This window comes from Labrus mixtus, chromosome 3, assembly GCF_963584025.1.
Source record: "Labrus mixtus chromosome 3, fLabMix1.1, whole genome shotgun sequence".
NCBI classification, from domain to species: domain Eukaryota; kingdom Metazoa; phylum Chordata; class Actinopteri; order Labriformes; family Labridae; genus Labrus; species Labrus mixtus.
In genome coordinates, this window is record NC_083614.1 from 27,428,074 (window position 1) to 27,443,076 (window position 15,003).

Consider the following 15,003-nt stretch of genomic DNA (forward strand, 5'->3'; position numbering starts at 1 on the left):
TCCTTGGGCAGGATACTTAACCCTAAGTTGCTTCCGCTTCTTCATTGCATATTATTAAGTAATTTCTTCAAATATCCTCAAGGTTTTCATATGTTTGGGGCGGCTGTAGCGCAGTTGTTGAGCGTCGGTCTTCTCTCAACCGGAAGGTCTGAGGATTTGAATCCCCAGCCCTTGTATCCTTATACCCTTGTATCCTTAGGCAAGACACTTAACCCCAAATTTCTCCCGCTGCTTATTTGAGTGTGTAGGAATGGGATTAGTTACTTCTGATGGACACTTTACATAGCAGCCTCTGCCATCAGTGTGAGAATGTGTAGGTGTGACCTGCAGTGTAAAAGCTCTTTGAGTAACTAACATCTGAGGTAATATAAGTGATGCACTCATTAATATATAGATTGGTAGTTTTCATTTTGCATCATCTCTAACTCAGAAGTGTCTGGTTTGCCCGCTGCCTGCAATTTGTCCTTGCATTACCAACACTGCATGTAACAAACTAACAGCATGACACAGCATGAAAGGCAGAAACCCTGGCTTTCTGTTGCGAAAGCATGCTGGCTTTAGCTATCATCGGTTTTGATAACAATTGTAATTGTATCATTGAAAAAGAAATAACAACCAAGTATAAGTATGTTTTGTGTTTTAATTTACTGCAGACCTTATTTGCTGTGAAATGTTTGCTGTGATTGTTATGTGTGAGTTTGCATAAAATCAAGCATATTCGTCCTTGAGAGCGATTGAGGGCTGTGCGAGTCTGCGCTGGTGTTTGCATAACCTCTCTTGTGGGAAACACTGGGCCCAGACAATATCTCCTCCTCCGCTGTAGAATCTGAGCAAAACTAGCAGCTGTGCAGTGTTCAATTCAGCCACGCTGCCAAGTCCCGGCTCTGGCTCTCAACTGCTCGGGAAGGTTCAAACGACACGTCCTGAACTGACGCACTTGTGCGCTGGGCCGCTGTGAGTTGAACAATGTCAGCTTTCCGAGCAGCACTGTTTCCCTTAACAATGTCTCTGGCAGCAGGCAGAGCTACATTTCCACTGACAGAGTGTAATATGAGGCTAAAAAGGATGCCTGCAGGGCTCACTGGGGACTGTGTGTTTTGCTGCTTGAATATACAGACTTGTGACAAAGAAAAAAAGCGGAATAAATGAATGGAGAGATATAAAAAATGCAGATGCTTCCATACAGGGCAGGAGGGTTCGGCGACTGGTTTGATGAAAATGATGTGAATCTTATCGGCTGTGGCAGTTGCCGTAAACAAATCTCAACTCAGGTGTGAACCCCATGAGAAATGTTAGATGCACATTGCCACCAACATCATCAAAAGACTAAAATATTAAAGATCTTCGGGAAGAATGATATCCCGCTTGTGGGTATAGATTGGTATCTAGATTGTGTGGACTTGAGATAATCTACACCAAGGAGCACTGAGGTTGCTATAAATGCTGATCAAACACGTCACTGAGGAGTTTAGTTGAAACAGAGCACATCTTTCAACAAATCAGGTGCCTCCAGGCTCAAGGACAGCAAACTTCTGAAGAACAAACGGCACTTGAACACATCAGTTGATCCGCTTTGATTTCACCGTTTGAAAAAAAAGCAACATCTCATCGCGACGGTGTCTTCATCAGAGGAGGAGTGAACAAAGACTAGAGAGTAAGAAATGGTAAATGGACTTGAGCTTGTACACGATTTTCTAGTCTTCTGACTACTCAAAGCTCTTTTACACCGCAGGTCACACCTACACATTCACACACTGATGGCAGGAGCTTCTATGTGAAGAGTCCATCAGTATTAACTAACCCATTCATGCATATTCATACTGTACACCGCAGATGAAGAAGCGGAAGCAACTTAGGGTTAAGTATCCTGCCCAAGGACACATCAGACATGTAGCTGCATGTGCCACAGCATAGATATAGTAACCTAGACCAAGTGTACAACGTGTACCATTGTATAACTGATTGAAGAAGGCTTCAGATATATTGGAGAATAAACCTAAAAGGTGGAGCAGCCATGAACAGTGATCTAATGCCACAACCCTTTACACAATGTCAAAAACAATAGACCACAAAATGGTGACCTCTGACCCGTCTGTCAGATCTGAATCATTAAAGTTCTGAGAATTAGATCAAAAGTACACCTTCTCCTGCAGGCAGAGATACACGTAGCATAGTGTTGTAGTCAAGACCACACTAACCCAGACCAAGACATACCCGAGACCAGAGTGCTCTGGGGCCGAGACAAGACCAAGACATTTAGGGATCAAGACCGAGTCAAGACCAAGACCATAAATATCAATGAAAAATCCTCATCTTGTGTGCAACGGGCGTGTCACTTTCTTAGAGTGTAACATTTGAAAGGATGCGGTGTATCTGGGGATAAAAATCGAATGATGAATTAATTGCAGTTATTTGTTCTTTTTAGAAAGAGGTATTTTCCTTCCTATCATAGGTATAATGTAGAAAAACAGCCTCTTAGTTGTGGTCTTGACTAGTCTTGATTTAAAATGCATTGTCCGCCCAGGCCTTAAATTCTGAGACGAGATCTTCAAAAAGTGGTCGATTTTGACTACTTCAACATTACAGTAGAGACCTTTGATATATATAAACATAATTTTTCCAGTTTCCAGAATGCATTGGTACATTTACATTTGTCTAAAGATGTCTATATTTGCAAGATCACACACTAGAGAAGGATTCCATTCAGAGATAAATCCTTGAGTGAATTTTACCTGCAAAAGATCTCAAATCAAGGTACGGATGTGAAATGTATTTCTAGTATCCTCATTTCAATCCACCTAAGACATTTTTATGTTGTTCTAATCTGAGATTTACATCTACAGTAGATGATGTTCAGAAAATGATGAAAAAAAATCTGTAGTATCCAATGGAAGCATATAGCTAACCTTGCATTCTTGCATTTGCAACAATTTGTTCTACAAAAAAAAGTTATTTTAGCATCTTTGACAAATCAGTGAATGTGCTTTCTTTGCATGAATATCTATGTCATTCCTCACATCTTTTCAGATAAAGGCCTGCAGAGTCATTATTGCAGATCAGTGACAATGATATAATCATGTCTCATTGTATCTCTGTATATACGCCAATTCATAATAATCCAGTGATGCAATTTGGCAGATCTGAGATCCCTCTGATGTATGAATCTGGTATCCTGAAGGATTTACATACATGCATATTGTTACATGTGGACAATGTGATTTGGGGCATCTTTCAAACTCAGATATCCCTGTTTTCTACTCTATAATGTTATGGATCTGTGACTGATACATGAACCTGTAAACCATCTCTCTCTTTCCGGTGTTGGTGCATGTTTGTATATGTTATATTTCTGTAAGTTAAAGTCCTTTGTGAACAAACGTCGAAATAAGAAAAAGCTCAATAAATAACTCGTATACATGTGTAAAAAAGTGCAAGTCATGTAGACCTGTAACAAATATCTTTGATTTTATAAAGTTTAAGACTTATTCACAATAAGGAGCATAGCTGAACTGAATGACAGTCAGGCATGATGTAATGGTTGGTCAGGAGAAAAAAAAAACGTCTCCGCTCTTAGCCTGTTGTTAGGTTGACGGAAAGTTAGGTTGAATGACAGCAATTCCAGCATGGTGACAGCCATCCAACTGGACTCCACCAAAGCCCCCTGCAGTAACAGATGGGTGATGCCACTCAGGCTTCATCCATAAAATTTTCAATCCATGCTCTTAACATGGGGCGCACCAACCAACCACAGGGCCACCTGCGCCCCTAGACACATTACATCCAATTCAGATGGTTAATTGTTATGTAGTGATTGGTTTGGGAAAATGGATCCAACACCACAATGGAAAACCATGAGGGTAGAGGCCCAATCACTAAAGACGGAGATGGAGTTTTATGATTTGGTAATCCTCTTTTATATCAGGCAGCTCCTGCAATTTAATTTCTGTATTTCTAGTGAAATTCACAACAGTAGAAAACAGTACACTGCACTGCAGATCAATGTGTTGATTGGCCATTTTGAGATTAGTGGCAGACTCTTAAAATCACAGTATTTATTTATTCCAAAACGAATAAATCAGCCGTTCAAAGAAGATGAAGATTGTAGGAGTCTCTGAGTATTTAAAAGTAATATTTTCAGGATCATAACATTCTAGCTGAGATATTAGTCAGTGGAAAGACATCAAAAGACACGCCTGGAGTGGCACAGTGAAATTCATTGAGATAGATAAACAAGTCACGTCCTCAGCATGCGAAACCGTCACAAACTGCTTATTCTGAGAAAGCCTTTAAGTGCAATTAAATGTTCCATTAAATGCAGCTGTTGCTTATTCCAACACAGTCAGCACGATTATCTTGTACTCAATTATGGCACATTAATAATTCCCCCCCCCCCCCACCAACCCATCCGCGCCATTTACATATCATGTTCCCGGAGTCGCTTGTTTTCTCGCTTTTAGCAGACCCGCAAGGTCTTGAAAGTTCCTGAAAATACACAAAAGCGGATTTCTTTTTTCTTTTTTTGTGGGGTTGCTTTCTAATAGAGAAGGCTGACTGTGCACACATGCTCTGCTCCAGCGGTTTCCTTTTTGCAGATGGCCTCATTGCTATGCATAGAAAAGCCATCCTTAGATTTGCATTTGGTCAATTCTCCTCTTTAAGTAGGACATCTGTCTGTGTTAGAAATTAATCTGCGGATCCCTCTGGAGGCTGCGCTGATTTTAATTAATTGTGTTAACGCGTCAATAATAAAAAAAAAAATTAAAAAAAAATGGAAGTCAGTTACTCTCCCTCAATCTCTCGTGCTCTCTCCAGCTCTGTCTGCCTGTCCTGTCGAATGCGATGATGTCTTTGTATTCATAGGACTATATTTCAGTAATTACACGTTGAAAGCCGAGATAAGTATCTTTGAGTAGGAGACTGAAAAAGACTCCCATGCTGTTATTCATCGTTGTGTCTTTCTGTATTTATTTTCCTCTTTGACCTTGTCGTTGTCATAAATAGACGTCAACAGAAAAGACAACTTTTCTGCCTACAGTGGCAAAAGTCCCCCCCCCCCCCCACCTCCTCCCCTGGCAGGATATCATGGATGCTGTCATTAATCTAGCAAGGATATGTTGTTATTTTCATTGAACCTTTGGGAAAATATTAAAAGAAGACACCTTCATGGAGCTTGGCAATAATTTGCAAGTGACAGCGAAGGAGATAGATTTCCCTTCAGGTTGGCAGTTTATCTTTGCCGCCCATGGAGCCTGGATACACGTGTGCTCTAAATCAGGCTTATGTCAAGGATGATTGAGCTGAGATTGTGAACAATCTAACCATGAGCTCAAAGGACTCTACAGGGTTGTTTTGTGAGTGTGTGTGAGAAAGTCTGTGTTTTGTCAGCACGAATCCGGCGTTCTGGCTTTGAACTTTGGGTAAAGTTGCATCTTTCAGAAGCAGTTCTTTTTTATGCCTCGTCTCAGAAGGAATTCTGTTTTGACTTAACTTTTTTTGTTTCTTGCTTCCAAGTTTGTTCTCAACTCCCAGAGTCTCACTAAACAAAATTAATTTGGAAAGCTATGCTTCTATTCGTAGTCACTTCTCAGCATATAAAAATGATTGTCTTTGAACTCTACCTTGATACAGTCTATCTCGCGCTTAATTTATCTAACTTTCCAGACTCAGGATAATTGCATGAACCATACCTGACTGCTTCTGCCGATTTTGACACTTTGTAAGTTTGATAATCTTGTTTGCATATTCACAAATCTGTGTTGTTGTTTTGTTTTGTTGATTTTTTTCTTTTCTTTTTTCCATTTTTAACCAAGGTCACAATCTTTAACAAAAAAAGCTAACCTCAGTCTTTCCATTTCTTATTCACTACTTATATACTTCATCTTACCAACACATCTAACCAGCAGCATTGTTTGCTGTCCTTTACTTAACCAATCAGTTACATTGCCCAAACTTCAATTCAATTCAATTCAATTTAAGCCTTTATTTATTCTCGAAAGGACACTGAGGTTTCCCTCATTTCCAATGTTGTCGAGATTACAAGCACTGTAAAACAAGCAAAAACACAACAAACACTCAGAATCAGTGATAAAAACCACTGAAATCAATTAAAACAGAAACGAAACAAAGTGGCTCGAAATCAAATCAAATCAAATCAAAAACCCTAAACTCTGGAAGAGAGGGAAGAACTCTGGTCCTTAGAGTTTAACTAAACAATTCAAGTGCTTTGGGAGCTCGCCATTGCCCATCTTCCTACTGCGCCCTCAAAATAGCGGGAACATGCTGCCAAATAGACTTTAGATTGGGATTTTGTTGGTTTATGTCAAAGTCATTGGGTGCAATGGCAATGTGTCACCTGTGCACCTTAACCACCCTTTGTTTTAACACCAACCATGGATGGGCACTAACATGGCCGTGAACGCATCTCCTTTCCCATTATGTTTGCACTGGGTGTGAAATGACAGCTCTGAAGTGGAAAATAGCGCCGATACTTGCACAGTACGCCAATGCGCTTTGTACCTCAGATTGTGCACCTAGAGCACAGTCTTTTTCACCATGCAAGAATCATGAGTCCAGTAAGAATTAAGATGTTAAAATGCTTTACCCTCCAACTGTGAAGGAATATTGTGCAGGGAGGGCAATCAGATGAATTTGCATGACACTGAGCCCTGACACAGATTTTTTAGATACATACCCAGGCCACTTGTTCTGTTTTAAAACTACCAAGCACTTCACGTGAGCCTAATGTGGAAATGACTAACTAATAGGGGTTTTGTTTTAAAAGACAACGCTGGCTGACTTTGGCTACCTCGGCCCCTAATTCAGTGTTCAAGAGAAATCCTATCAGTGTCATCAGTCTCATATCATCTGTTTGCAGGCATTTATGGGTGTTAAAACCTCTGTGTATTCAGTGTACCTTGATGCGTCAGTCTCTGATTAGATGTGACAGCTAAGTATGGACTAATGGCTGGGAAATTGGAGCAGTCTCTATAGACATAGTTGGCGTTTCGTCCTGTTTAACTTGTGTTATTGTATTCACTCCACCCACATATTGAATCACACTTTTTTAATTTAGAATAAATGTAAATATAGAAATAGCTTTGGAGTGAAGCCGACAGAGAATGTGTGGTGTGCAGTGAGTCTTCATATATAAATTATATCACCCAACTGGTAATACAAAAACAAACACATTCAGCTCGAGTGGAGCTGTGGATCAGTTATCTGCCTGAACAGCTTCCAAAGCTTCATTTGTCCCACACCAACATTTCCTCCTGCTACACAGGAGGTGCCTTTATTAAAAACATGAGGACGACAGGATCATTCCACTTGTTCGTAAGTAAAAACAAGAAAGCAACAGATGCCTTACCAGACAGTCTTCTACGCTCGGTTGCGTTTGCTGTCATTTAGTTTTTGTTCACCAAAATGTTACATTAGCATTGGACCTTCATTGCATGAATCCAACACGACAGCTTTGCTTCTTCTTTTTTTTTCTTCTTTTGTGCGGTGGCTGCGACTCAGTTGAGTTGCTGTGGCTCAGTGGTAGAGTTGGGTCGTCTCTCAAACGCAAGAGTAGGACCCCATATTGCTCCCCAGTGGCTCAGCCAGCCGTGCGTGAATGGGATTAGTTAATACTGATAAAAAACTTGACAGAGCCGCCTCTGCCTCTGGCTTTGTTTACATGTGCAATAATTGTGTTTGGGGAATCTAACTACACTGTTAACATGGACGCTAAATAAAGTGATCTGATGAATTGAAACCATATTGACATGGCCTGTCGGTCTAATCAGTCAGAAAACAAGCTCTTCCTTCCTGTTAACATACATGGAAATCGTACTCAAATCTGTGAGAAAATGTTCTCTGTTCTGTATCAACACATCAACAAAATGGACAGCTGCAGCAGCCAATGATACGCTCTGATATCAATAAAGTATGACATGTCAAGGGCGTCAGGAATATATGGATAATGACCAGAACAACGATGAGCATAAACCACCCCTCTTGTTCAGGATGAAATCTTTTTCACAATGGGCTGGATCGGGCAAATCCTCCAAATGATATATTAACATGAAGGTTTTTTGGTTCTGATCATGCTTTTTACTCTGATGATTTGTTTCCATGTCAACATACAGTAGTGAGTGTGTGATAGTAGTGTGAATGGGTGATTGTGACATGCAGTCTATAAGGGACTAAACAAGTTCAAGCCCATTTACCGATTTTCCACACAGCTTTTAGAGGTCATAGTGTTTTGGCTCCAGTCACAGAGGCCAGTATTAAGAAGAAGGATTTGGGGTAAGTGGGGTAGCTTCAGGTTTAACCCTTGTGGAGTGGAGTTCTTCTCATTAGCGTACATTTTAATGGTCACTCAGCAGGTGTGTTCTTTAAGCCCTATAAAGCACCAACTCCTGATAAGTCCAACATCTTGATCTCTGTGCTCTGTGAACAGATCATGAAGTTTGAGGACATTAAGTGTGTTCAGAGAACAACGACAATCATTTCCAGGGTGAATTCATTATGAGAGATTGATTTTGCTTCCTAGCCGTATCATCCTATATATGAGGGGCCATTACTACTCGTACTTGTCGTACTTGTAAGATGTGAATAATAAGCCAACTTAGCGCCTTGAATTATGCTTATTTTTTATTTGTTCCCAAGTACATTTTGCACTTCCAGGGCTGCAGCTGGTTGCAGACTCAAACTGTCAAACACCTCATTATATCACATCTGAGCAACACTCTGCTCTAATGGAATAAACAGATGTAACTCTAATCGCGCCCTCCCTTTATTTGGCAGCTGCAGCTGTTGTTCTTTTAGGGGATGTTTAACTTCTACATATTTGTCAGAGATCCATCAATTGCAATTTCGATGTTTTTCCAGGTCTGACCTACCGATACCGATTTTGGCCGATACCAATTTTTTTCCTTTAAAGATTTATTATTAGCAGCAAACACAAACATTTGAATAACTTTCCTTTGTTGGAAAAATCCACTATTGGTTGACTGTTTAGGAGAAAAAAAAACAATGTCAAACTGTACCAGGTTACATGAGGGCGCAGAGCAGAAGGGGAGCGCACATGGGCAAAAAGCAATGGCGCGCGTTGCTAGGTCTCCGAAACAGTAGTCGGGGTAAAAAGCTACTTACTTTTTCGTCCAGTAGCTGCAGCTCTTTAGCGGCCGCTTCACAAGCACGACACACATTTCCGCTGCTGTTTTAAACACACCTGGTACGCAAAACTGTTGGACATTTCTTTTCAAAACTAGAGATTTATCTCCGATTGTCCCGGTAGATCTGTAAACTAGAGCGCGGGAAAACGCGACACTGTTCGTTGTGATCTGATCTTCTACATAGACAATGAATGGGCTTGACAGCGGCATCCTGTCTGAAAGGCTCTTCACTCCAACAAATCTGGCACAGAAATTCTGTGTGTCAAACCATTATCTGTATTCTTGTGTTTTTTATGCCGTAGTTTATGGTGAAAGTGTCTGTTAGTCTCTGCTATCTATTAAAAAATACATGAATGCACTTTCTCTATTAGACTCAAATTAAGATTTTAACAGCCATTATTTTCACTGTCTTTTTCCACAGTAGTTGAATGTAACTCATTAATAAATCAAGTGAGAGAAACAGAGTCGTTTACTGCTTCACTGTCTTCAGCTGCATTCGCCCTGACTCCTGAAGTAATGATCAATTACTCAACAAGTTCATAGAGTGAGTGACTATATTATTAAGCTGTTGCTTGCAGTTTCTCTTCATACCCTTGTCTTTCTCGCTGCCTCATTGAACAGTATTTGCGGCAGAGTTTGTATTACGCTTAATATTAGTAGTGACATAGTACCTTTAAGTCGTATTCATTGTTGTTGCTCTTTTTGTCCCTATCATTCTCCGTCTTCCTGCATCTCCCTTTATACCACTTTTTTAAGATATGTTATGGGCCTTTGGGTCTTTATTAGACTGGACAGTTGAATAGAGCCAGGAAATGTCAGGAGTAAAGAGTGGGGGAGGACATGCAGCAAAGGGCCGAGGTCGGATTCAAACCCACGACCGCTGCCCTGAGGACTATTGCCTCTGCACATGGTGCACGCATCATAACCGCTATGGCTATCTACACCCCGTCTATCCCACTTTAATTCCAACACAGTTTTGGCAGATGGCTGTTCAACATGAGTCTGGTTTTCCTTGAGTTTTCTGACTTGGTGGAAGATCTTGAAGATTTTTCACCTCTCCTCTGAAAGGTTTCTCCAGTTCAAAACTAACTGGTGGACAGAGACTGGATCTTCAACCAAGTCCAGTTGCCCTTTGGATCAAGCTTCGAGTTACTGACTGAGAATCTACACATATAAACTACCAGTAAATTTGTCCATATTGGTAATTGTTGGTCATATAATGATAGCATGTGAACACGCTCATGGCTAGATAAGGCAACCCTTATACTGTTCATAATAAGTGCCTTTGTGACAGCTTACAGTGATCACACTTGTTCAGCTTAGTGATGCCAAATTTTGAAAGATGCACTTGAACTTGCTTCTCAGCACAGGCCTCTCTCAGAGAAAGAAAAATCATGTTTTCATGAATTTACCAAGCAAACTGCAGAATTATTCTGCAGGGCTCACCAACACAGACACAAGGACACCCTGATGTTTACTGCACAGACTGTTTGTTCAGACAAACAGAGGCTTTTTGACAATCTGGTCAATCCCTGCATACACAACACACCGCTTGGCTGTCCATTGTATGTGCACATCTTTCCTCAAATACACGGTCGCTCCCAAAAAAAATGAGCCTGGATAGGGCTGAAGAGAGTTGTCTATTTGGCATCAATTGATGTGAGTCTCTTCTTCTCTTACTCCTACATGGTTAACCTATTTGGAGTTAATTAACCTGACTCAGAGTTGGTGTGTAAAACCAAGTGCCCTGTCTGCCTCCATCTGGTGATTTCAGTCCGCCCACTCATGACAGAAGACTCATCTTGTTTTGCTCTGCTATTTTTTGAGGATTGGAGCCGTCTTTTGTGACTTGGATAAAAACCTAAAACTAGAGGAAGTTTTCATGATTGCTTTCAAATAGCTGTTGTGTGATAGATCGCCAAGTATGCAAAACTGATGCACTGACTGCGAATGAATAAGATGGCCGTGGCTTCTATAGATTGGCTGGCTGGTAAATGACCCTCTCTCAGCGCCAGACCAATAACTTCTGCCAACGTGTTTGGCGCTTCGCTTCATGTCACTGAACCGTTTCCTAGATTTGTACAAGAGTTCTCCTGGGACAAGACAAGCTCATGCTAACTAAATGTGTTTTCTCCTCTCAAGCAGCAGTAATTTAATATCCTTCAGCCCTCGGTGGCTTACTTGGGGTGTCATATATTCTCTGAGAGAGAATTTACACCTCCCACGCAGCCACATCAGTTTCCTCTGGGGAAAGTGTTTGTGTTGAGACCTGCTCTTCTCTGTCCTCTGTGTCATCAATTTGTCAGACCGCCATTGGGCACACTGCTGTCTTATATAAAGAGAACGGGAAAAAGAGATTACGTGATTGGTCATGAGTGAAGTGAGCCGAACAACTGACAATAATACTCCCATGGTAGTTGGGTTTTCAGCTTCGCCACGGGAGCACCAAAGTGAGCAGAAATGACGCATTACCACGTTGACTCTATACCAGGTTGTAAAGATCTCTGTGTGTTTGGTGGCTCCAGAGGGGGGGGGGGGGGTAAATCAGTAAATACTGCTCGTTCAGTTCATAATTAAACAGTAGATGTCACAGTATTGGATCTTTGAGGTCCTAAAGATATGCAAAAAGCCCTTTTAGGCTAAAGAAATCTGGTAAATTACCTCAAGTGAAAGGCACTTAAGGCAGCTGCTGTTGGGGCTGAAGACTTTGTGTGGAGGGGAGGAACCCATGAGTTTACAAGACCTCAACAGAAAGCTCATCATTAATGTATGAATCTATAGCTCAACCATTGATGTTTCTGGCACAACAACCGAGTCTGAGACTGAACTCTCAGCAGTCAGAGTTGAATTATGGGTAATGTAGACACCAAGATTTGTCATGGATATCAACGGGGGCGACAACCGGCTGCAAAAAAATATTAAACAATCAGCTGAGGAAAGTTCATATTTAACACAACACAACTCTCTTAATACATTAACAGGAGGTACCTAATAGCTGACGTCTCTCGTTCTCTCTCTCTGATCACTGATCATGATGCTACTTCGTACTCAAGGGGGAAAGCGAGGGGCACTTTTTTCTAGTTTATTGATCAGAGATGGATGTCTTATAGGGTAAAAAAAAAAATCTGCAAATGTATGTGCGGCAGGCCCAGGTATCATCTCTGGGAAACATTGGTTCATAGTCTTTAAGGTTACGGTTAGGGACAATGTCGCCTGCATAAAAGGAGGTGCACTACATTGCCTATTAGTATGGAATTTACAAAGAAGAGCACAGCGCTTTATTGTCACTGCCATGCAGGGTCCCTGAGTTTTCGATCAGATACGTGAGTAGATTTGAGTAAATTATAGACTTTGCTTATCCAGTGCTAATGGCCCGCATCAAACACTGATGTCAGGAGGTAATTCCCAAATTATCAGAGGTCCTCGGGTAATGCTAATCCCGAGTGAATACTACCTAATTCATGCAATGCCAAATCAGTAGAGTAGTCCTTACACACTGGCAGATATTTTGCTGCCAATCCTCTCATTACATTTCTGCCTTCAACGACATTGTGTACCCCCGTGTAAAAATAAATAAAATAAAAATCACCAAGCAATAACACTAACCCTCAGATGTGAATGTAATTGAATAGAACATGCTTACACCAACAGGACAATGGATTTGAGCATGTTACTGATGTCAGTGGGCATTGTAATGGGTAAACAAAATGCAGACATGAATATGATAGATGACGCCACATCTTACTCATTAAGCTTTTACTCCCGGGATCTTTATCATAGCTCAATTTTCAGCCCAGTAGCTCGCAAAGTCATTCTCCTTAATTTGATTTGCATAATGGAGAAGTCTAAATTGTGCGTAATATATTTTCTGTTTCTCAAAAGAGAAGATGGTGAAGGGAAAGGGTGTTAATCTTATCCTGCATGACATTAAGTCATACGCGCTCTCTCTCTCTTTTTTTTTTTTCTTCATCTATCTCGCCTCACTCTCTTGGTATATTCAATCACCGTGTTACTTTCTCAGTATGGATTATTGTTATGTTCTCTGTTTTCCTCCCTTTAGGTGACCGAAACAAGGACGGGCCCTCTCGGATGCAGTAACTATGACAACCTCGATTCTGTCAGCTCCGTTTTGGTTCAGAGCCCTGAAAACAAGATTCATTTGCAAGGTTGGCCATCCATAATTGAACTCCCCCAATTTCTGATGGAATTGTCACAGTGTCTGTTCTCTGGCAAGCTTATAACTGCAGCATGAGAATGTCAGAACACATTTAGCTTCAATCACTCTTTGGCTTTTTCTTTTTTTTTTTCTTACCACGCATGCTTGCAGAGTTCTGAAGTGAATCCCAGACAGTAATGATTCAGAACCAAAGTAGCAGAAGTGTGCAGTAAAAAAAAATATAACTTTAAGTGAATCTCAGCATACTGCATGTGTCGCCAAGCATATGTCAGGCATGGCAAAAAAACAGAGAAAATGAGTTCCGGCCCCTTGTGATTTACAGATCCAGTGTATAACAGCCGTAAACACATTTTCTGCAGTAACTAAAGCACTTACAGCCCGCCTCTTCATTCATCCATGTGACATTTCCATGTTTTTGTCCTGCTTTTGTCCTTGCCTCAGGCCTGCAGGCCATACTGCCAGAGTACTTGAGAGCCAGGTTTGTGCAGGCAGCTCTCAGCTACATTGGATGTAACGAGGAGGGCCAGTTCGTGTGCCGAAACAATGACTGCTGGTGCCAGTGTGCCGTGGACTACCCGCAGTGTAATTGCCCCGAGGTGGATCTAAAGGCGATGGAAGCCAGTTTGCTGAAAATCCGAGACTCCTGGAACATGGCCAACCAAGACTTTGAGGAGTCAGGTCAGTTGTTTTTTTCCTTTTTTTTTTTACTCTCCTTAAATTGCTGCAACCCTCCCACTGACAGCAGATTAGAGCCCATTGTTAGACGAGCCAATAGGGAGGCAAAACAAAGACAGAAAGGCCATGAAAACAAGGGACGATTGCATCCAATCCACATAATGGGAATTCATCAGTACGCAGAGGAGCGTTTTTTTTTTTTCAGGCAGTTGTGGCAAAATGATACGAAAACAGAGAAGAGCGTCTCATGCCTATAAAAATGAAATTGCTCCGATTTGATTGATTTCTCAAGGCCCCCCGTGTAAGCTGTGGAAATCTGCAATAAATTCTTACACACACAACTAAGTGTAAAAGCATCTCATAAATGTAAAACACGTTTGCATATTTTTATTTTTCATTTCACGATATCATATGTTATGATATCATAAAATTCCTGCAAAATGGTTTTGAGATTATTTATTTTTTTATCTGCAAAGTGTTTGTTGGACAACCTGCCAAATTAAATGTTTGACAAATTAAGACACTTCATCACATTGATGAAAAAATCCTGTAAATCCGATACTGCCATAAAGCAGGCCTGCTTATTGATTTGCAGCACGTCCCTCAGTGGCCTCACACAGCCAGAGGTATTAAAGGCAGGAGCTGAGTCAGCAGAAAAAGCAGTGAAATCTCTCATATTTGGCGAATTGTTCATATCACAGTGTACGCTGTCAAAACACCTAACCCTCATCCTCTGTACTCAAGCAACTACCTTCTATGCCATTCGAGCCTGGCTGCGCACAGAATTGCACGGTGCAAATTTCAACATGAAGGAAATAAGTGGGGGCTGTATGTACGCGGTGATGTGACTGGGTCAGCAGTGATTCAGTCAAATGAAGGTCTTTCAGTGCCATAGGAGGAGCTTTCGCACCCCGGAGACAAACTACAGTGGCTGTGATCTGTGATGTAACTATGATGTAATGCATTGCGGTGCAGCTGTGGCCGTTTTGACAG

At 41.2% G+C, this 15,003-nt stretch overlaps 1 protein-coding gene across 1 annotated transcript in view; it reads left to right on the forward strand.

Moving 5' to 3' along the window:
- brinp3a.1 (bone morphogenetic protein/retinoic acid inducible neural-specific 3a, tandem duplicate 1) overlaps positions 1-15,003 on the forward strand; it is a 66,342-nt gene that overhangs the window by 34,023 nt on the left and 17,316 nt on the right. Inside the window, exons 5-6 of the mRNA XM_061034327.1 lie at positions 13,219-13,324; positions 13,777-14,013. Coding sequence (XP_060890310.1) covers positions 13,219-13,324; positions 13,777-14,013 — 343 coding nt within the window. The remainder of the gene's footprint in view (positions 1-13,218; positions 13,325-13,776; positions 14,014-15,003) is intronic.